At 38.5% G+C, this 24,611-nt stretch overlaps 1 protein-coding gene across 2 annotated transcripts in view; it reads left to right on the top strand.

Moving 5' to 3' along the window:
• SLC9A9 (solute carrier family 9 member A9) overlaps positions 1-24,611 on the top strand; it is a 529,481-nt gene that overhangs the window by 123,116 nt on the left and 381,754 nt on the right. For both annotated transcript variants that reach the window (XM_037040394.1, XM_037040405.1), the window contains exon 5: positions 8,968-9,083. In XM_037040394.1, the coding sequence (XP_036896289.1) occupies positions 8,968-9,083 (116 nt within the window). The remainder of the gene's footprint in view (positions 1-8,967; positions 9,084-24,611) is intronic.

Raw genomic sequence — 24,611 nt, 5'->3', positions numbered from 1 at the left:
TTAAAAACAATGTTTTTTATCACAATTTCCTCTCTGTAGTCCTCCATCCCACCAAAAAAAAAAAAAAAAAAAAGCCCACAGTGGCTACTTCTAGGCCTAAAGGAAGCCAGATGTAGAGCTAGCTTAAAGGGAAAATCATGGAAGGCATGATGCTTTCCATATGCTTTTACAGCCAAATTAGTTGCCTAAATAGAAGGTCTTCTGGGTGACACACCTAAAGCCTTGAAGAGTGAGTCCCATTATGTAACATGTCAGAAGCACTCTAACAGGAACAAAGAATACACTATTGGCTTCGCAAATTTGGGAAGTCAAGACAGAGACATCTTAAATTTTCTAAAAAGTGTTCAATAGCAAAAAAATAGAAAGGAAACATGTTTAAACCTCAGTTCTATCATTTGTTGGGTTTCCTACTTTATAAATAAGAATTATGATGGCTGCCCAACTGGTGTGTGTGTGTGTGTGTGTGTGTGTGTGTGTAGATTTAAAAGTGTGTAAATGCATAACATGGGGCCCAGCATAGAGTAGGTACTCAACAAATGTTCAAGTGTTTGTTCCCTTCCCTTGTCCCCCACATTTAGTCTTAGTAGAATCTCAGGGCCAGAGAGCCTCTACACGACAGATAGAAACTTTGAGAAGAATCAAGGTTCTATGGAGGGTTGGATGCTAAGAGGAGAACAGAAATCAGGGTCAAAGAAAATTGTGTGTGTAGTGTGGTTGTCTTGCTGTTGGCTGCTGCAAACAAAGTTTTTGTGTGGTCAATGCCCTGACACAGAGTTTTGCAACCTCAACACACACTTATGCCCCTGACAATGAACCCTCTCTTCATTGCTCCCCTCCTCCTGCCCCCACCCTACTTCCTAACTTTACCCTTTGGGATAGCATACTTGGATGAAAACTTCACCTTCCTCCAGAGCCTGTCTCCTTCCACCCCTTTCAGAGGAGAGAAGGTGAAGGGCCAGCAAAATTCAGTCTTCAGAGTTCTTTGTACAAGACATCTGGCATAGGAACTGGGCAAGGGCTCACCTGTCACTATAGCCAAGCTGAGTGGGGCTTTACTGGATCCCCATTTTTAAATGCCCACAAGGCACCCTGGCTATTTGATCTGCTTCTTCTCCCCAATCAATCTTCAGTGAAGCAGAGGGAACAAACTTGAGACTGGTGGGAAAAGTAGAATGGACCTAAAGGGTCATCTAGCATTATGAGATCTGAGTACCTGCTTCACCTATGACAGAGCCTACAGGCTTTCTGGGCTTCCTGGGGGTTGAAGTGAGAGCCCTAAGTGGGGCCACAGCTCAGTCAGGACATACCTTTCCCCCACATCTCTGCAGTGGACGGCAGATGGCCGATGGTTCCCTGGATTGCCAAAGGAAGGATTTTGTTTGTTTGTCCATTGGATTTTGCACTGATTCGAGAACAAACCAAATTCAGTAGGAAAAATTTTGCATGCTGGAAAAATAAATCGGTAGTTGGAACACCTAACATAGAGACAGAATATTGCCAGCAGTTTTCTTACTTGGATATGTATTTCAGGTTCAGCAGATTTGCCACCTTCTTCTCAAAAGCCTTGACTGAATCCTCAACTAAAGAGAGCTGCTTTTCCTCCAGGAAGTCAGTGCCCTTGACCTGCACCTCTCCTAGGACAACTAGCCCTTTCTATCACTTGTTCTGTTTATGTAGGCGGCTGTCTCTCCTTCCTGAGGGTGGAAATCATGTCTATTTTATCTTTATATTTCTTGGTAAAGGCTTTTATGATAATAAACGTTAAAAACGGTGAGAAACAGTGACAAAAAAGAAACATCACTCCTTAGACACCTCCGGGAACCCATGCATCTGCAGGCCCTTTGAGGCCCCTGTAGTTCCACCCAAAGTCAGACTCACCACCTCATGCCATTCACCCTGACAAAGCAGAACTGCCATTTTGGCACCTGTTTGTGAGCCCCATGAAATGTGAGTTTCAGCTTCTTCTTCATGTCTTTATGAGCTACTCAAGACTCACCTCAATCCTCTTTTTGTCTGGAGACAGAGCTGGCTCCTCTCACAGCCAAACTTAGAAGATTCGGATATGTTGCCTACCTCAATTTCCTCATTTTCCTCAGGCTCTCCATCCATTCTAATCCTGCTGTAGCCCCACACTTGAAATGCCACGAAAATAAATGGTCCTCTTGACAACATTCAACTCTATGTATTATCCTCTTCTTCCTGAAACATTTCTTTCCCTTGACCCCTGTGACACTACTAGATTTCCACTCATCTATCTATGGACTGATTATTGGTATTCTCAGCTGTCTCATTGCCTCTTCTCATGTTCAAATGCTGGAGTTCCCCAGTCCTCAGTCATGGGCCCTCGTCCACTGTGCATTCTCTTCAGACTTTCACCAACCCAACACTGCAATAGCACACACCACACTGTGTTTACTCTCAAATTTGTCTCCTGAACAAAGCCATGGCTGGGATCCACATTTGTATAACCAACAGTCTCATCAGCCCCTCAATGTCAACATTTCTAAAACTGACCTTGTAATTCCTCCTACAAAATAGAGTCTCTCTTTAATGGTCCCAGCTGGCAGAAGTGTGCACATGTGCACTGTATACTTCTCTATAGAGAAATTAATCATGGCATTAATTAAATAAAAAATAAATTAGCTATTAAATGTCTGGTTATTTCAATAAAATGTTAGCTCCTTGAATTATGTGTATTGAAATTTATTTGTTGAATGAATGTGTTAATGAGTAAATTAATGAATGCATGCACGAATAGATTAATGAACTTGGCTAGCAGACCTTCCCAATCCCGTTCAGAAATTCAGCTTTCTCATAGTAACAGAGAATGGATTGGTGGTTGCCAGAGACAGGGGATTGGATTGGTTCATATCCTGTGAATCGTTGTAATGGCTTGGCATCTCAGGAGTCACAGGGTGGAGCTAGTGGTGTTCTTCAGCTAGTTTAGATGAGGATTTGGGTGTGAGGGTAGAGGGTTCAACACAGAGACAATGGCAATCACCCCTCCAGGCCTGACCCTAAAGCCACACAACTCAGCTTCTCCTTTTCTGTCTCTGGTGCCCCCAAGCCACTGTTTCTCTGCCAGAGCCCAGGGCGAGTGCCTGTGAGCAATCGTTTGTGAGCAGGCCATTTAAGAGGATGCTTGGGTTTCTAGCAGGCTTTCATCTCTCTTGGACAGATGGAATTCTTGCTGATTTTTATAGCTCGATGTTTCGTGGGCTCCTCTTCCTGGCACTGGGGTGGGGGCCTTTGCAGCGTAGATATCCTTCCTGATTTTCAACAACTACAGGTAGGTGTGGAGTCGACCTAGTCTCTTCTCTGTCCTTTCTACGAGTCTCAACATTGCTTCTTCTTTATATTTTTAGTTGTAGAACTTCTGTTCAGCTAGTTTTCAAATGGTTCTCCAGGTTGATTGTTCTGTAATTTAGTTGTAATTTTGATGTGGTCAGGGGAAAATGTGAGTACAATGTTCACCTCCTCCACCATCTTGATCAGAGCTCCTTAATTTATTCATTTTTTAGCTTCCTAGTTGTTATATTGGGTCATCAAAAAAGTCTGTATGGTTTTTCTGTTAAAAAAGACACATTTTTCATTTTTATCAATAACTTTATTAATTTGAATATTTTGGGTATGTTAGCTATCTCTCACTTGGGATAATGTTCATTTTCTCAATTAATGTTTCAATTTGCTTTGGTTTTTTAAAAGATTTTTATTGATTTATCTTTAGAGGGGAAGGGAAGGAGAGAAGGAGAGAAATATCAATGTATGGTTGCCTCTCATAGGTCCCCTGCTGGGAACTGGCCTGCAACCCAGGCAGGTGCCCTGACTGGGAATCGAATCATGATCGTGTGGTTCACAGGCCCACGCTCAATCCACTGAGCTACACCAGCCAGGGCTAATGTTTCAGTTTTATTGCTATGAACTTCAACTGGTCTACCAAAACAAGGAGCACAGTCCAGTGAAACATCTCTATCACAAAACTTCACAAACCACTTCTGATACATTTGATCAGTCACAGCACCTTCTCTGCACAAATCTTTTCTTTTTTTTTTTTGCGTTTCACTTGCATTTTTACCTTTTGTGAAATAATAAAGCAGAATATGCTGAAAATGTTGCATATTTTCCATCTTTAATATTAAAATAGCTACACAAAAATTCACCAATTTTGATGTTTTTCACTGTATGTTGATATGACAGCTGTCACAATACAATCTAACAAAATAGTTTCAAATGAAGTTAAAGACAACTAGGCACTACTAGAACCATCTTATGGGAAAAAAATCTAATGAACTTTTTGGCCAATGTAATAGTTATAACTAGTTTTTCTTAATAATAATGTAATGACAATGACAATAGCTACAATTTATAAGAGAGTGCCTGGACATAGTAGATGGACACTAATTACTGGCTTATAATTATTAGTGGTAATGACTATTGGTAACAATGATCATATTGATCTTGTACTGAACTGGGCTTTATACATATATGTATGGTCTGTCCAGAAGCTTTCCAGCCATGTAATAGAAAAGTAGAGATATTTATTGAAGATACAAGATATAAGAAACATTGTACATAGGACAATGACACTTCAGTCCCCTTCAAAGTAGGTATCTTGGAACCTCACACAGTTTTCCTAATCACCATCAGCCACCCCATCATATTTCCTGAATCTCACTGGCAGTCTGCAGTCTCTTCCCTTTCAAAGGTGATTTTAGTTTTGGGAAAAGCCAGAAGTAGCAGGGAACCAAATCTTGGCAGTAGGAGGTCTGAGTCACCTGGGTGATTTGATGTTTCACACAAAAAACTCTGCACAAGATGTGATACACAGACGGGCATGTTGTCATGATGAAGCTGCCAATCACAAGATGCCCATACCTATAACCTTCTGAATCACCGAAATAGTTTTTGCAGAGGAATATTCAAGCTTAACACAAAATTTGATGCAGATTCATTGCTCTACTCTCTCAGTCATTTTGAATGTCATGGCCATGCAGTATACATGCTCAGTCAACAATGTGTATCACCCCCACTGACTAGTACAGTGAAGTTGTCATTGTTCACACATGCACATTCCAGTCTGCTCTCCTTAGCTGACAGGTTACATTGATGTTGCACAAACTGTTCTTGTTATGTGAACGATGGCTATCACACACACACACACACATATATATATATANTATATATATATATATATATATATATATATATATATATATATATATACATACACACATATATATACACACACACACATATATATATACACACATTCATATTTAGATTGCTTTGAATTTTTCACTCATAAATAATAGTAATCAGAAATAATCTGAATAAACATCTTTTGGTTCGTATTTGATTTTTTTGATATAAGTTTACAGGAAACAATTAATTTCATCTACATCAATAGTATATGAAGCTTCTAGTATAACCTTGCCAAACCTGGGTAGTATACTGCATATATTTTTTATCTTACACAGTCTAATGGCTTCTATACAATATGAAGCAAGTCATTTTAGTTCTAAGCCTCAGATTCCTAACCCATTAGGAATTCCTACAAAATTAACTGATGGGTATAAAATTCAGAAATGCAGTTACATGTCATAAACTTTGTATTGATTCCAGAGTCTGTTGGAGCTCAATGTTTGAGGAGTAGCTCAAATGAGAAAGGACTGTGGTGAAGTAGGGCTGACCTCAGTGGGGAGGGGGGATGCCTGACTATCCCAGAGTGTTTCCGTGGTAATGTGGTGGCTGGACAGAATGTCCCAGTATTGGTCAGACCTGTCAATTCCCATTCAGAGAGTGATGAGGGTGACTGATATGATTCAAATCTGTGATTATTGCTGTTGGTGTCTGTCTTGCTAAAATGCATGCAGGGATCTTGGTGTGTGTGTGTGTTTACTGATATATCTTAAGCACCTTGGACTGAGTCTGACACCCAGGAGGGATTCAATAATAAATGTCTATTGAACGAACAATTAAGCTGAGTCAAGCTGGCTGATGCCTGCCAAAAGGCTGAGTACTCTGATAACCAGCAGACACTCCCAGGATAAGTATGAGTGAGCTGCTGTGATTGAGGCATCTTGCACTTGACTCTTTCTGGCAACCACTACTATGTTCTAAGGCACAGTCTATCTTTCTTTTTTTAATATTTTAAATATTTTTATTTTTGTTCAAGTACAGTTTTCTGCCTTTTCCCCCACTCTTCTCCACCACCTCAGCCCTTCCCACCTTCTCCCCTGTTTGATCCCCCCTTGTTATTGTCTATGTGTCCTTTACAATTGTTCCTGCAAACCATTCACCCTTCCCCCCATTATCTCCTCCCCTCTCCCCTCTGGTTACTATCAGCCTGTTCTCAATTTTAGTGTCTTTGGCTATACTTTGCTTGCTTGTTTGTTTTGTTGAGTAGGTTCCTATTAATGGAGAGATCATGTGATATTTGTCTTTCACCTCCTGCCTTATTTCACTTAGCATAATGCTCTCCAGTTCCATACATGCTGTCACAAAGGGTAGAAGCTCCTTCTTTCTTTTTGCTGTGTAGAATTCCACTGTGTAAATGTACCATAGTTTTCTGATTCATTCATTTACTGATGGGTCTTTCTGATATGTTACTACCTCCAGCCCAGCGAAGATTCAGTCTCTCCTACTACAATCCCCACTCTTCACAGAAATGTTGCACCTATCAGTTCCAAACCACTGTGGGTTGTCTTAATAAGTCAACTCAGAGAGTAGTATTGTTTCTAACTTCTTCGGAATAACCCCTTGTTGATCTTTTGTACTGCCTCCAGCCACCACCTAATATATTCACCACCTCCCCATTGGGCAGTTGTGAATATATTCTATGAGGTAACATATAATGTAAAATATATAGCTGTTCATTGAGGGCATATGGTGTGGTAGCTAAAAGCCTGGGCACTAGAGTCAAATCCCCACAGTTTACACCTGGGTTTCACAAGTTAATAGTAATTTGTCACCTTGAACAAGTTATCTGACTTCATTTTGTTCAGGTTTCTCATCTGTAAAATATAAATAGTATCTACTTTATAGGATGGATGTGTGGATTAACTGAGTAAAAATGTGAAGAAATAGAAATAGTAAGTAAATATTACCTATTTTGATTCTTATTATTACTAGGAAAAATAATCCTTTTGAAAGTTTGCTATGTGCCAGAAACCAAAAGTTTATTACATCAGACAATCCTTAAAACAACTCCATGGCTAACTATTCTTGTCATCTCTACCTCATGAATAAGGATATTGAAACTCAGAAAGTTTAGTAATGTCCTCAAAATCATATAGCTAGTGAGTGGCCAAACCTGGTTTTAAATGAAAGTATATCTGAAATATTTTCTCACAGAGAAATTTTTCTTAACAGAATTTGAAATATCTGTACTTTCTTTGACATTATAATTTATCATAACCAATTTTTAGCCTTTCTAGCCATGCTTGAAACCTTAGAACATTTTTAAGAAACTAACTCTACATGCATGTGAATATTTAAGCACTCACCTGCAACTGAGGGTCTAATTTCTAAAGCCTCTTACCATCACTCACAGTGATTTCACTGTATTCTAGTTTACCAGCCTCTGTGTATCCTCTACAGAGGGTTTAGCAAAATCCATTAGTCAACTAGATAAGTAAGTATGATTGAAAGTCTACAGAGTGGCAAATGATGAACAAAACAGACAATTTGCATTCTATAGAGTAGGCTTGGTAAGCTTATAAACCTTATAATCTCATTTAAAAAAAAAACACCAGCTTTCCTTGCAAGATCAAAACAACCATTTCAGGATTCATTCTAAACAGTATGTTCAAGTGACAGGAATTCTGACATTGCGGAAGTGTCCTGACACCCACGGTAGTAGAGTCATATCTGTCATGAAGTAACTGGCTCACTGGGTGCCCTGCAAGTGGCCAACATCCTTCTCATTGCAATGGGCAGACTAGAAATTTAAACGCTTTCAGACACCCCTGGCAGGCAAAACAATGAAAACTGAAAAGCAATCTATTTACCTCTGTCAACCCAGGCACTGTATTTGTGAGCATGATTTGCTATGCTGTATTTACAGATTATTTTTTTATTTATTGTTGTTCAGCTACAGTTGTTGTGCCTTTCCCCCATTTCCCTCCCCTACCCTGTCCTCCCCACACCTACAGTCAGTCCCCTGCTATTGTCCATGCCCATTATTTTATACCCTTTTGATTTATCTTACTTTCCTGAAAATGTACTATGAAATATTCTGTTACCCTTTTCCAGGTGAATGAGTTGTGTTCACAGACAAGAGATTTATTCTTTATTTTTAGTTATATTTTATTGATTATGCTATTACATTTGTCCTGATTTTTCCCCATTGTCTCCCTCCACCCAGCACCCCCACTCTCTCAGGCAATCCCCACACCATCATTCATGTCCATTTGTCATGTGTATAAGCGCTTTGGCTACTTCATTTCCTGTACTTTGTTTTACATCACCACGGCTATTCTGTAACTACTGATTTGTACTTCTTAAACCCTCACCTCATCACCCATTCTCCCCCTCCCCCTTCCATCTGGCAACCATCTGGTAACTAACTTCTTTTGCTGCTTTTAAGAGTCTCTCTTTATCTTTAACCTTTGGCCTTTTAATTATGATGTGATAGACAAGAGATTTAGATAGTGTACTAACAGCTAGCCTGGCCAGGAACTGACAGAACAGTGTAATAATCAGGCATCCCCAGCCTCCCTCCTCCCCATCTGTGGATACCACTGGCATTACTGCCTGAGCTCTGCCTCTCGACCCCACCTCCTCTGACCTCCCCGCCCCACCTGTGGAAAATTGTCTTCCATGAAACCCGTCCCTGGTGCCAAAAAGATCGCAGACCTCTTGGTGTATGATGCTTATCTGAGAAGCAGATTAAATGTTAACTATGTTGGCATGGGTTTGCATGGGATTCAAGTTGGTGTTTGAAGCCCTTCTTTTTCTCTTTAACAGGTTAATTATGTATGGCTTTGTGAAAGCTATGGTGAATGCTGGCCAGTTGAAAAATGGAGATTTCCATTTCACCGACTGTTTGTTTTTTGGTTCACTGATGTCGGCTACAGATCCAGGTAATTGCTCAAACAGTATGTTTTCCTCTTTTAAGAATCCAACATTTAAATTGAGTATTTCTCTAAACCATCATCTGAGTGTACATAGTAATTTCTTATTTCTGTTCACTTGTAGTTGGCATATCTGTTAGTGATTACAAAAGAAAAAGAAAAGAAAAACAGGTGGATATTTTAATAGCTCTCAAAAAACAGATGTGAAAGCAACTTCAGCAGTGGGAAAAATTCTTTAAAATTTATTATAGTTTGTTTCTCTAGAATATATAACCATTTTGAATTACAGCACTTTATTTTTCTACCTTCTCTTCTTCCCAAAATCATCTATTGAATTAAATAGTAAAAGTTGTTTACTATGCAATTTTTCAAACATACTAAGAATATGGAGAATTCAAAAAAAATTCTACTACCCGTCAGCAGTTATCAAATACAGCTAATGTTTTTATTCATGCCCACCTATACTTGTTTTTTTTTTGTCATTGTCATCATTAATTTGTGCAGTAGTTTGTATGAATTAAAACCCAAACAAGGACTATACATTACAAATGACTGATATGACTATGGAGTCTCTGTTAATTTATGTGTTCCCCTTCATCTTCTTTTTGCCTAGTCATTTATTTGTTGGAAAAAAAATGCAATTTATCCAGTGGTTGAATTGAATATTTGCTCCTGTGTCCTCTGCATTTCTTATAAACTGGTTAAATCTGGAGACCAAATCAGATTTAGTGTGTTTGTTCATTTATTCACTTCTTCATGGCAAAGAATACTTTATGGGTGGGGGCTGCACATCCCCACAGCCTTGTGCTGGGAAGCGCACAGTGGTTAGTGGCCTGGCCATCAGGCAGACCCACCACACTGTTGAACTGACATTCCGACACAGCCCCCCAGAACACACCTGTGGTGGGACAAGATGAGTGCGTCACATGCTGCATTGAGAGAAGATGCTCTCAGAGGGTGTTAGAAAGAACTTGCTATAGGACTTGGGCTTATGTCTGGTGATTTTTAGGGAGGATTTAAGGAGTTGGACCTTTGCTCTGGATTTGGGGCTTTTAGGAAGCAGAAGTAATTGGGCATTGCAGTAACGGTTTTCTAGAGGAAAGAAGCCTAGACTGAGCCCAAAGCTACAATTGGTGACAAAGTTGCAGCCACTCAGAGCCAGGATAGGGGGAGGTTTGGTCGGTTTTGTGCTTTGGTAGTATTCATCATTTGTGTTTCAGTGTGATTACACAGTAGTCTTGTTTTTGTCTTGACCCATCATGACCACTAATAACCTTGTCTGATGTTGTTCTGTGAAGTTATGCTCAGCAGGAGAACACCAAGGCCAAGCTGATGATATCAGGCCAGCTTCCCATTGTCAGGGGCAGCTTTCCCTTTCCCTTTCCCTTTCCCTTTCTTAGTCTGGCCCTCTCACCAGCAGTATTGGCACCATGTGATGGCTTGTTACAAAGGTAGCATCTCAGATTCCATGTCAGGCCTACTAAATCAGAACCCAGAATTTAACACTATCCCCAAGTGATTAACATGCACATAAAAGTCTTGAAAAGCTCCACATTTGTAAAAAGATTTTATTTATTTACTTCTTAGAGAGAGGGGAAGGTAGGGAGAAAGAGAGGGAGAGAAACATCAATGTATGAGAAATACATTGATTGCTTTCCTCTGGCACGCCCCCAGCTGGGGAACCAGCCCACAACCCAGGCCACTGTGCCCTGACGGGGAATCAAACCTGTGACCTTTTGGTTCACAGGCCAGCGCTCAATTTGCTGAGCCACCACAGCCAGGGTGAGAAGTTCTACATTTTAAAGTTACTCATTGTAGCTAATGGCCTTAGTTCCCATCAGTGGTTACTGCTTATTCTGGTATATATTAAGGCTTATAAACTAGTGATATGCTACTTCTGTCCTACCTTTTGCATTGATTAGCTGGGACTCTCCTATAAAGAAGGAGTTTTTGTGATCAACCATTTGAGTACCCATGATATTTGAACAAAAGAACAGGGTAAATAATTGAGTCCTTCCCTTCATTTACTAATTTTCAAAATAATGCATTTTCCTAGCACCCTCTAGATACAACCATATATCAACACTTGAGTTCTAACATAGTTGATACGTTTCGATCTGTTGCTGTTGTTTTTCTCCTCCGCGATCCTAGTTTCCCAAAGCACTGACGCGGCACTGGGGCCCCTTCGCGTCTCTCCGGGGCCCTTCTCCGGCCATGGCTCCGGGAGTCCTGCACAGGTCCCCGGTCTGTGGTGGGGCTCCACGTTGCACCCTGACCTTGCGCGTTTTATCCACCCTGACTTAGAGCTAGCCATCTCCCCAAGAAGCCTTGTTTGTTTCTAAGTGGGAAATATGCTGGGACGGAGATGAGCAGGTTAACAGTTGTGAGTATGTGAAACAGTTTATTCTTGTATTATACTTTATAAATTATTTCATTATTTTCCATATGAGCAACTCTAAACTTACTTTTGCCAACTCTTGTATTTAGACAAATTTGGGCATTTGGGTTTCCATTGTAACTGGACTGGTTATTGTTTCTAGATATTTCTGTTTTGAACAAGAAATAATATTATAAATTCACATTAATATTTTCAGTTCAAATTTACTTAACTGACTTGAATTTTGTTTGCATTTTAATTTTTCTGCCTAATTTTATTCTTCTTATTATATTGTTATAATTTCTTACTTGCTTAAATATATATGTTCAAAATTATAATATACATCTTACTAAAAATACTACTAAAAACTGCTTAAGATTTTACTTTTTTAAAAAACTTTTAGGTATATTCCACTAGGGAATAAAGTGACAAATTACCCTGTTTTAAGAGTTCTTAAAATAATTCCTCTGTGTGGTTAAGTCACAAGTCACTATGCAATAATGTTCATCTGTTTCATTTTGCTTTAAAATTAAATTAAATATCTACAAAATCCCCAAATAAAAACTATAGGAAAAAAAAGAAAATATGTAGCTTCTATCCTGCCCCCTCCACCTTCATTTTTCAACCATTTTGGCTGGATCGTAGTTTACCCTTCTAATTTTAAACCCAAGCAAATACAGAAACATGTACGCACTCTATTCTACTTCTTCACTTTACTGCTCTTGAATTTGAAGTATTTTGGAGAGTGCTCCCTAGCAGTATGCCAATGTCAAGACCTTTCTCCTTCCCCTGTATGGCTGTGGCGTACCCCATGGTTCCTCCCACCGGTCATCTGTCGATGGACATTTAGGTTCCTCCTTGTCTTTTATGATTGTGAATGGTGTTGCCATTGACAGATTTTCACATTCACTAGTGTTTCTTTGAGATAGATTTCTGAACAGATTAAGGGTAAATACATCTTTAATTTCCCTGGATGTCAATTCTCTTCACAAAGTGTGTGCCACTTTGCCGACACACCAACATTTGGGTCTCCCTGTGGCGTGACTGAGCACTCCTCTCATGATAGGTGATGCTGGACATTTGTCCCTATGCTGAGGGGACATGTTTATGGGATGCCTTTTCTCAGTGGCGCTGTGGTTCTTTTACTATTCAAGTTTCAGAAGCTCTTAACATGTTAGGGATAGTAACCCTTTGTCTGGAATGTAAGTTACAAATATATTTCCTAGTTTTTAGCTGTTTTGTTTGGCTTATATTATAGAGGACAGAAAAACTTCTATAAATGAAATGAAAGTAGGTCTCAGATTTGGAACCTCTGGTGTAGAGTAGAGAATCAGAGCCCCCACAGGAGTGCAGGGGTAGACTGCTCTGTCCCCAGAGCTGGGGTTGGCCAGGCCACTGAGTCATCCCTGGGTGATTTTACACCCCACTCTCACAGCCCAGGGAAGTGCAGGAGTCCATTGGCAGCCACAAGAACATGGACTCAGGAGAAAATATTTTCAAACATATCAGCAATTTCTAGTTAGTCGGGGTTCTTTTCTGCATGCATGGCATTTTGCATGCTATGGTCAGGTCCCATGGCAGGTCACTTTTGCACAAATCTGCATGTTAAAAGCATTGCACCTATTGTTTCCTGCTCCCAGTGCTAAAGGCGGAGCCTGTGGTGTTCTACTGCGTGAGGCAGCCACTCCAAACTGAACTGTGTTCAAGCTTGTTCCTGCTTTAGCTGCTGATATCCTTCATTAGAGGTTATGTTTACTTGACATGAAAATTGATTGAAATAGAAAAAATTACAACTCGGTAAGAGGGTTATTTATCTACATTCTGTCAAACAGCTGAACTTAAACAGAATTTTTTAAAGTACAGAATGGACTTGCAGCCATAAAGAGAATCCTGGGAGCCAAGTCCAATTTCCAAGTCTGCCACAGACCAGCAGGGCACCTCTGGGCACCACTTAGGCTCTCTAGATTTTATGAGTTCTTGGAAGTGGAAGATATTTGATCTCGACTCATCCAAGGCCTTCATTTTACAGATGAAGAAACTGACTTTTCAACCCAGAGCCTTTCAGCTGGACATTCTGGGGCTCTAACCTCAACTCAGCAGATGCTAAGAGGTGGTCTCACACAGTAGAGACTCACACGTGGATGAAAGTACTTAGCTCCCTTCATTTGCAGGGAGCTAACTGCTATAGTGAAACACTGAACCTACTCCCGGCTACTTGGCTGCAATTTAAGATCTTCCACAACCTTAAAACACCTAGTTAATCTTATCCAACAATTATTCACTTATTGCCTAAATTATTGTGACTCACTAACTTACAAAAGAGAACCTATGCTCTTGAGGTCTGCTTTTTCTGAGTGTTCTTTAAATTGATTCTTTTTTCCCATTTAGCCTTAGGTAATCTTAAGTAGGTGTTTTTAACTATTTGCATTTTTCTCTTACGGATACACATTTAGACTTAAGTATAATGCTCCCTGCACATTTCAGGCTCTCCTCAGCCAATTTTCAGTTCAGCAGCAGTTGGGATGGTTGACTATTACTTGATTGATTTAATATCCTCCTTTTTCCGCTGACGAGAATCTTGCTAATGAGGTTAAAGGTCATCAGCATCAGTTAGCGGGGAGTGGAGACCTGAAGGCTGAGACCCCGAGAAAACCATGCATGATAAATGGGAGGGGGGAAGGGAGAAGAGCTTAGAGGGTTTGATCGATGAGCCAGCTCATCTTCAGGTGAGGAGTGCAAGGGAAGATAGGAGCATGAGGGACTGGAGGAAAAAGATCCACAAAATGGCAATACAGTAAAAGCCTGACTATGGAAATAGATGCTTTAGTTAACATCCCTCAATTTACAAATGGCAAAAGGCCATTAGGAAGGCCGTTAGGGAGCCCGTTAGGGAGCCCTCTGACTTCAGGCTACCCCTGTCTCTGTCATCACAGACTTGGGTCCTGATTTGATAAATTTAGACCAAGGTAATGATTTATGGTAGTAAGTCTGAAATGTTCCTTCCGCTGGGATAGATGAGATAAAGAGAGTGGTCTTTCAGGCATGTAAAGATAATGGGGAATGCCAGGGTCATCCTGTCTGTTCCTTAAACACGCCGGTCCTGTTGCTACCCTGGAGCATTCGCAGCTCTGGTTCCCCTTCCCTCTCCTTCCTTGGGTCTTTGGTCAAATGTCATCTCAAAGAGACCTTCCCTAATCATGCTATCCAAAATTGTACCCCACCTCCCGCTGCACAGTCACCCCCATATCACAGTGCTTCTCATCCCCTTTCCTCATTCCCTGTCCCTATGAAAGAAAAGCTTTTCTTTGTGTTTTTACTTTTCTGCCCTCCCCCATCTGTTCACTCTTATATTTCTAGTATCCAGAAGAATAGGTTCTCAATAAATATTATTAAATTTGTAAATTAATAGATTTGCGGCAGAAACTGCCAGAGCAAAGCATGGTGCGTGAAAGGGGATCTCTTTTCAACGCTGAAACGTGAAGCAGTTGAGTCCCCTCATCACCCTCGGTGATAAGGAGTCTCACGGCCCCAGGGAGGGGCAGCGACTGGAGTTGAGGATGGAACTCCCTGCACATAGCTGAACTCCAGCGCAGGGCCGCGTGGCAGTGTTGGGTCTTGTCCTCAGAAAAAGATGCATTCAGCTACAATAAGATATGTACTTTTCTTCTTGTCTGTGCAGCCGATATTTCCTTCTTTATGTTCACAAGGTGGACAGTGGCTTAATGTTGTCCAGAGGGTGCCAAGCCATGGATTCTAGACTTCCAGAAGCAGTTATTGTATGTAGTGTGGCTTTTTAAAGTTTTTCGGGTTGAGGATGTCCAAATAGGAGCTTCCTTCTAGAAAAGGAAGAACTCAGCACATTCCATTAAGTATCAATCACCCAGAAGATCCTATAAACTCGTCGTGGTGTTTACAGAATTTTCAATTCCTCCAAGGTCTCCAGGAAGCTACTCATTCACGCACACGTGGGCTGTGCATTTTCTCACTTCATCTGTTTCCTATTTGGATTAAAATGTCTTCATTTTATATGACTCAGCTGCATTAAGGCTCAAATACAGCTGCACTATTTGAACTCTAGAAGTGTTAGTTCACTATTTAAAACTAGAAAATAAGCCTTGATTCATAGACTGGTACTATTTTCTGTCAAGAAAATTAGTACAGGTTGTCCTGATTTCAGTAACCTGAAACAGGGCTCTCTGGAGTGTTGGCCCGTCCAGCACAGTGGTTACGAGTCACATGTGGCTGCTTTAAATGTGACCAGGCCAGAACAGTGGGCTGTAAGTATGAAAGACACCTTATTTCAAGGACTTAGTATGAAAAATGTGTATCTTATTGATAATTTTATATTGATTACATTTTGAAGTCGTACCATTTATTTAATGTTGAGTTAAATGAAATTTACTATTAAAAATCTTTTTTTTTTACTTTTTAAATGTGGTTACTGGAAAATTTTAAATTATGTATGTGGTTTTTATTATATTTTTTGGATAATGCTGCTATAGAGCAATATAGTATGGAAGTGCTATAAGGAAAAATAGGATCATTTTTTCCAGCTTTACTGAGATATAGTTGTTCTACAGCATAGAGACCTTTAGGTGTGCAGTGTGATGATTTGACATGCCTACATGTGGTGCCATGATTGCTATAATAAGCTTAGAGGTAACCTTGTACCTCTATCCTGCACATAATTATCTTCCTTTAATGGGTATAAAAATGCAGGTACAAGGTCTACTCTCTTAATGACTTCCAAGTGTATAATAAAGTATTATTAACTGTGTTTACCAAGCTACATGTTGGATCCCCAGAACTTACTCATCTTACAGCTGGAAGTTTATGACCTTGACCGACATCTTCCCACTTCCCACTTCCCAGTCCCTGGCAACCATCCTTCTGCTCTTTACTTCTGTGAGTTAGTCTTTTGAAGTTTTCACCCAAACATATGATCCTTAATGGAAACACCACAACAACTTAAAACTGAGAAAATTAAGCACCAGTACAATGCACTATACAGGTAATGACATTTGGTGAAATATAAGCACTTTATTTTGCAATATTAAACTATGTCTGAAATTTCTTTCTAAAGTCTCTTTTCACAGTCTTATGTTTTTCCTCCACCATGTAATTACCCATAAACTAATTCATACCCATGCTTCAAAAGCAAAAAGAAACAAGAATAAATATCTGTATGACTTAAATATCATGGATGTGTCAGTCAAAATTCTAACTACTGCAGCTTCTGATTTGAGAGAAGCAGATTCGATAAACTTCTGTCCACATGTCTCAGTTGTGTGGTTTGCCACAGTAGAACACAAATAACAAGTTCTTAAAACCTGGTGATTGTAGAGCTGGTTTTTTTTTAATGCAGATTACTGTTTTGTTTTATAAACTTGTTAGAAATCTGAGAGAGTTCACATTTATTTTATGGTAGCCCTGTTTCAAAGGATATCGGTGCATTTCATATCCCTAAATTGGGTAGGGTCGCTATCAGAAATAAACATTTACCCCAAAGTAATAAATACAGACTTATGTAGTCAGTTGGGATAATACAGTTCAGAATTATTTTCATTAAGTTTAGAGTTTAAAAATCTAGTTGATGCAAATTATTAGTTTAATTCTCCAATCAAACAAATCAAAATATACATAGTGCTTAATAGGATTTATTTCTTTATCATTACTAACATTAAATAATATTTAATGACTATATCTAAGAAAGCATTTGTGGATGTATCAAGAATACAAAAGGACCATCGAATTTTGCAAAGTGCATAGTAAATATTTATTGAGTAAGTAGAATAGTCATTGAATATTGGGTGGGAACAGTGTCCATGGTGTGGGATAAGCCTGTGTTTAAATCCTCATTTTTCCTGACCCATTTGAGCCTTAGTTTCTTGATCTCTAAAATTAGGTTAATAAGATTTATTTTGGAGTTTCTGTATAAGGTTTAAATGAGATACTACATTGTTCTTTTTAATTGTTATATTGTTATTTTCTGCTGTTCTAAGATGAGGCTGCTATTTTACCACCAGCAAGTGAAACATGCTCATTTTTGCTTGTTTTCCTGGAACAGGGATGGGTTTCCTGAATTTATGTACTTGCTTAGTGGAATGCTCTTGCCTCCTTTGAGTTGGAAATGTAATATATGCAAAGTAGTAATTTTGCTTTAGATAAAACACAAATACACTTATTTATTTATTATATTTATTTTCATCAGTGGAAGATTTTGTAAAAGCAAATGTCAGACATTGCCTTTTTATTTCTATGTATTTTTGTATACATCTTTATAATTATGGACATTATTCTTATGTAACCATAAAGTCATTATTAATCTAGCCAAACTTCACACAATTCATTGGTATCATCTAATGTTCATTCCACATTCATATTTTTCTGTCTTTGCCTTTTTTAGAAACAGTTCACACATGACAATTAGTTGTTATGTCTGTTTTCGTGCAGAGCTGTCTTCCCTCCCACCTTTTCTTCCTGTGCTCTTGACTTGTTGAGGAAGTATGGTCAGTTCCACTTTGTCTGTTTGTTTACTTGTGGTATCATTTCATCGTTCCTGTGTCCTCATAGTTCCATAGGTGCCTGTTATCTCTAAAAGTCTTGATTAGGTCCAGGTTCACCTCGTTGTGCAAAAATATTGCATGTAGGATGACATCTAGATCGAGCTGTGTCATGTGTATCATGGGCCTCAGAAGTCATGTATGGTCCGTGTGTTGACTTCAGTGATGCTAAGTGTGATCAGGGGTTCAGGTGGTGACAGCCTGGTTCCTCCTTGTGAATTTCCCCGTGAAACATGGATGCTTATTGTCTGAACCTGTTAGTTTTATTAAGATTGACAAAATGGAACACATACCTGTAAAAAATGAAACCAGATCACTCTCTTATACCATGTACAAAATAAACTCAAAATATATTAAAAACCTAAATGTAAGTCCTTAAGCCATAAAACACCCAGAACAAAGCCCGGGCACGACACTATGTGGCGTCAGCCCTAGTGGTATCCTTTTGGATATGTGCCCTTGAGCCAAAGGAAACAAAAGTGAAAATACACAAATGGCACTTCATAAACTAAAAATCTCTGCCTAACAAAGCAAGCTACTCAACCAAATGAAAAAGACACCTGTTGAATGGGGAAAGACATTCAGGGTGATATATCTGATAAGAGGTTGCTATTCAAAAAACATTAAGGGATGTACACAAAGCAAAAACAAGGGAAAAACAATCTAATCAAAAAATGGGAAGGGTACATGAAAAGATATTTCTCCAAAGAGGACATACGGATGACCAACTGATATGTGAAAAGATACTCAACATCACTAATCATCAAAGAAATTCAAGTTAAAATTTGAGATACTACGACCATCAAAAAAGGAACAAACACTTGTTGGCAATGATATGGAAAAAAGGGAAGCCTTTAGAACTGTTGCTGGAAATGCAGACTGGTGCAGCCATTATGCAGAACAGTATGGAGGATCTGCAAAAAAGTGAAACTAGAACTACCATATAACTCAGTGATTCCACTTCTGGGTATTTATCTAAAGAAATTGAAAACATAAATTAGAAAAAATACATGCATCCTTATACTTTTGCAATATTTTTGTAAAAATATGGCAGCATTATTTATAATGGCCAAGATATTAAAGCAACCTAGGTGTGCACTAATACATGAATGGATAAAGCTTTAATATACATGTATATATGCATGCACATGTGTATATACATATGTATGCATATATGCATGCACACATAAATACATAGGGACTATTAGTTACCAATAAAAAAAGAAATCCTGCCATTTGAGGAAAGATGGATAGACCTAAAGAATATTATGGTAAGGGAAATAACGCAAAGAAAGACAAATATTACATGATTTCATTTAGGTATATTGGGCATTTTACAAAACCAAGACAAACGACCAAACAAAGCAAAAGAAAGAACTGACTCGGAGAAACAAAGGTCAAAGTGATGGAGTGATGATATCTTTGCACAGTGACAAATGGGTACTGGATTTAATGTGGAGATCATATCAAAAGATGCAAATGTTGAGTCACTATTTTGTACACTTGAAACAAATATAATGTTGTATGCCCAATATGCTTTATTTTAAAAAGTAGCATTCCTTTGGTATCTGCCCAAGACTTTTGTCTTCAAGTAGTTTAGGACAAAAATAAAGCAGAAGACATCTTTTTAAAAAAAGATTGATAAATGGTGATTTTTTTCCTAATTGTATTATTTTTTCAAATTATTAGGTAGAATTATTTTTGCAATAAAATATATATTATTATTTTAAAACACTCCTTATATCATCTAAAAGGAAAATTTAGATGTTATCTGGATACTTGGTCAAATAAAGAAGCTATAAACAAATCTCTATTTTATTTATTTACTTAATTTTTTAATCCTCATTTAGGATATATTTATTGATTTAAAGAAAGTGGAGCACAGAGAGAGGAGCAGAGAGAAAGAGAGACAGACAGACAGACAGACAGACAGAGGCAGAGAGAGGGAGACATTGATGTGAGAGGGAAACATCCGTCAGTTGCCTCCTGTATGCACCCTAACCAGGGATAGAACCTACAACCTAGTTATGTGCTGTGACTTGGAGTTGAACCCATAACCTTCTAGTGCAGGGCACAACACTCCAACTAACTGAACCATCAGTCTAAGGCAACAAATTTCTATTTTAAACATAACTCCAATTGCTTCATCACACCTGAAATATTAACAATAATTTTTTGTGATAGGCAAAATAATGGTCCTCCAAAGGTGTCACATCCTAATATGCAGAACCTGTGACTATGTTCCCTTACATTTCAATAAGGGCTTTGCAAATAAGGTTAAGTTAAGGACCTTGCAGTGTGGGCATTCCTCTGTATTATCTGGGGGGTGCTTAATCTGATAACATGGGGCCTAAAAGTTGAGAACTTTCAGGCTGTGATCAAGGAAAGATGTGATTATGAACAAAAGACACAGAGAGTTATAATTTTGCTGACTTCATGGTGGTGGGAAGTGACCTTGAACCAGGATATGTGGATGCTGTTCCACAATCCGGAAAGGACAAGGAAACTGCTTCTCTTCTAGGGCCTCCAGAAAGGAGTTCAGCCCTGCTCTAACCTTGACTTTATCCCAGGGAGACTCATATCATATCTCTGACTCACAACATTTGTGTTGTTTTGATCCACTTAGTTTGTGCTAATCTGTTATAGCAACAATAGGAAACTAATATAATTTTAAATGTTATCAAATATAGTTAGATTTAAATTGTCTCATAAAAATTTTTATAGCTGCTGTATTTGACCAAGAGCCAGATGATGTCTTGAATATTGTTTAGATGATAGAAGGAGTGATTTAAAATAATAAAATTGTATGATTATTTTTTTGCAAAAAGGGATTTTGAAGACTTTGAATCATTTAAGCTAACACCTTTATTTTATGGCTGCTCCCCGACAAAACAGCCAACTGAGGTTCGGAGGTTAATGAATGAAACAGAGGTGATTTAGCCTGGCTTCCTTGCCCCCTGCCATCTGATTTTTGGATAGGTGCCTATGTACCACTAAGTGCTGTTGCAGCCTGGACCTGCAGTTCCCAGGGAAGTCACAGGCACTCAGCTCTCCATGCCATGAGTAGCATGAGCAAGCACCTACACGCCAGCTTCAGAGACCTGTGTAAATGGGGACCAGAATGCTATGAATCCTCGATAAATGTTTGGGTCATAGAAATCTGCAGATCCTGATGATGGGTGAGTTGACCTGCTTGACCTTCTGGGGCTGCTGCTCCTGTACCACCTGCTGCGCCACCGCCCCCCCTGCCCCCACCTGCAATGAACAGCAATCTAAGGCAGCCTGCCTTCTTTCTAGAGTGTTCTCATGGCTTTTGTGGAGCTTCTTTCTGGGAACTCTCTTTGATAGCTCCAATTTATTTTTTCTCCCTATACTTTCTGTTATGATTTTAGGGATAAAGCCAGTAGCCTATGTCAGCTCACCATCTTGCTGATGGGAAGAATGCCACTTTTCCCCAAATTAACATAAAAAATTAATGAGATGTCCATGAAAGCCTAACACTTTTAAAAAGATGAAGCCAGATAAAAGTGCCTTAAGGTTTATAAAGTAGAATACAAGCATGAGGGGAACTGCTTAGTCAGATATAAAAATATACTATTAAACCATTAGAAACAAATCAATAAGGTAGTGACCTAGGACTAATGAAACCAGTGGAAAAGAATAGAGGAGCCAGGAACAGAATCCCGTATAAATGAGAGTTTGACAGAGGTGGTATTTCAATTCATTGGGAGAGGGATGCTTTATTTAACAAATGGTGCTTGCACAATTGCCTGGCCATCCATTTAGAAGATGATAAAATTGCAAATTTACCTAATATATACATATATATATTAATTAAAATGTAAATGAATAAAAACTAAAATAACTCTGGCTAAAGATACAGAAATTCTTCTTTCTTAACAAAAAATAGAAAACCAGAATCTGTAAAGAACAAGTATATTTGACTATATAAAAATAACATTTTTGAATAAGAAGAGATATCATAGTCAACAAACAGACAACACATTGGGAGTGAAGTATGTAAATATAGTAGACAGTGTATTCATATCTTTCTAATATACAAAGAACACTAAAAACAACCTGGCAGTAACTAACAGAAGGATAGACAAAGACTCTGGAGAGGTAATTCATACAACAGTAAATCTGCTTAAATTACAAATGTGAAAAGTTGTTCAAACGTAGCAGAAACATAGAAACATGAAATAAAGTAACAACACACGATTTTACCCCTAGTACTTTGGCAGCAATTTTAACAACAAGTAATAGTCATTGCTGGCAGGCAGGCAGGGAAAGTGGACTCTCATACATTTTTAGTGGAAATCTAAGTCATTAACAGAACTTTGGAAAGCAATTTGGCAACAGCTATTAGAATTTAAAATACATCGCCCTTTTGGACCCAAGGATCTGACTCCTGACAGACTGTTCTATGCAAGAGAAAATACATGTTCTTCAGATTTTGTGGGCTAGGATGGCCAGACTATTTATTGCAACATTTTTTAAGTAAAGGGGGGAAAGAACAAGAAAACAGGCAAGTGAATCATATCAATAAAGGAGCCATTGGGTAGGTTGTAGGGCATCTCCACGTATCATATGCTTGGGCACCGTGGGACACCTACGACATTAGGATGTTCTACCAAACCCAAAGACATAGCAGCTCTACTTAATACATGGAAACAATCACAGGGAGGCTGCCCAAGTGAGAAGACAAAGAAACATGTCCCAAAGGAAAGAACAGAACAAAACTGCAGAAAAAGAACTAAAGAAAATGGAGACAAGCATTCTACTAGATGCAGAGTTCAAGCACTTGTTATAAGGATGCTCAATGAACTCAAAGGAAGAGTAGATGTACTTAGTGAGAACTTCAAAGAAGAGATAGGAAACATTAAAATGGAACTAGTAAGCATAAAAAAGAATCAGTTATAAATGAATAATACGTTAACTGAAATTAAGAATAGATTATAGGAAATCAACAGTGGAGTAGACAAAATAGAGGTTAAAATCAGAAATTTGAAAAATTAGGAAGAATAAAACACCCAATTATAAAAGCAAAAAGTAAAAAGAATCCAAAATATGAGAATAGTAAAAGGAGCCTCTGGAACAACTTCACTCATGGAGGTGCCAGAAAGAGAAAAGAGAGAATAAGGAATTGAAAACCTATGTTGAAAAAATAATGATGGAAAATTTCCCTAACCTGGTGAGGGAAATAGACGCACAAGTTCAGGAAGCACAGAGACTCCCAAATAAGATAAACCCAAGAGACCCACACCAAGGTACACCATAATTAAAGTGCAAAAGGTTAAAGACAAAAAGAGAATCTGAAAAGCAGCAAGAGAAAAGCATGTAGTTACCTACAAGGGAACTCTTGTAAGACTGTGCACTGATTTCTTTACAGAAACTTTGAAAGCCAGAAAGAATTGGCAAGAAATAGTCAAAGTGATAAAAAGGACCTGCAACCACGATTACTCTATACAACAAAGCTATAATTTAGAATGAAGGGAGAGATAAAGAGCTTCCCAGACAAGAAAAAGCTAAAGGAGTTAATCAACACGAAACTAGTATTACATGATATGTGAAAGGGTCTTCTTTAGGGAGAAGAAAAGGATAAAAAAAACATGAGCAATAAAATGGCAATAAGTACATATCCATCAACAACTGAATCTTAAAAATAAAATAAACATACAAGCAGAACAGAAACAGACTCATTGATACAGAGAACATTTTGATGGTTGCCATGTGGGAGGAGGGTTAGGGGAATATGTGAAAAAGATGGAGGGATTAAGAAGCAAAGATTGGTAGTTAAAGGAGATATAAATTACAGCATAGGGAACATAGTTAATATTATTCTAATAACTATGCATGGTGTCAGATGGGTATGAGATTTATCCTTCGGGTGATCACTTAATAAGTTATATAATGTCTATTCACTAGGTTTTATACTTGAAACTATTATGGTATTGTATGTCAACTGTAATTGAAAATAAAATTATTTAATAAAAGATAAATTAATAAAACAGAGCAATGAGTATGTACAATGTGATGACATTTATGCATTTATATGGAAGCACATCTGTGTTCATAAAACAAAAAACTTCAAAATTTCATAGAAGTAATATAATTAACCAGTCATTTTTAATATCATGTTAGTAGAACACTATGAAGTATAATGAAACAATCTTAAAGGAAAATCTTCAAACTCAGTATGATATTATATATCCATAAAGTAAGAATAAAAGTAAATCAATGACTTCACATACCAGATCTGAGTCACCATCTTGATGTGCTCAGGCAGGGCAGTATGTTAAGACTCCCCAGTGCTTGATGGTGGGTGAACTCTGCATTTTGGCTTTCGGAAGGCAACTGCTAGCTCATGCTAATTGAATTTAGAAAATTCACTCTGGCATTACCTTGTCTGGAGCCTAAATTAAATGCATGGGTGATCATTCTTTTATGGAAATTAGAAGCCAAGAGGAATACAGATAAAAAGTCTCTGCTTTGCAAACACTGAGTCCAACTAGCCTCGGCTTGGCAAATGTTATAGCCCTATGCTATTGGACCGTTGCCAGTTGGGAGATCCGAGGTCCAGTGTAGTTCCTGCTA

Source organism: Sturnira hondurensis, unplaced genomic scaffold (genome assembly GCF_014824575.4).
Source record: "Sturnira hondurensis isolate 20B ecotype Veracruz unplaced genomic scaffold, ASM1482457v3 Scaffold0000396, whole genome shotgun sequence".
Classification (NCBI taxonomy): domain Eukaryota; kingdom Metazoa; phylum Chordata; class Mammalia; order Chiroptera; family Phyllostomidae; genus Sturnira; species Sturnira hondurensis.
The sequence above is the reverse complement of the archived record's forward strand: the minus strand, read 5'-3'. Positions and strand labels throughout refer to the sequence as shown.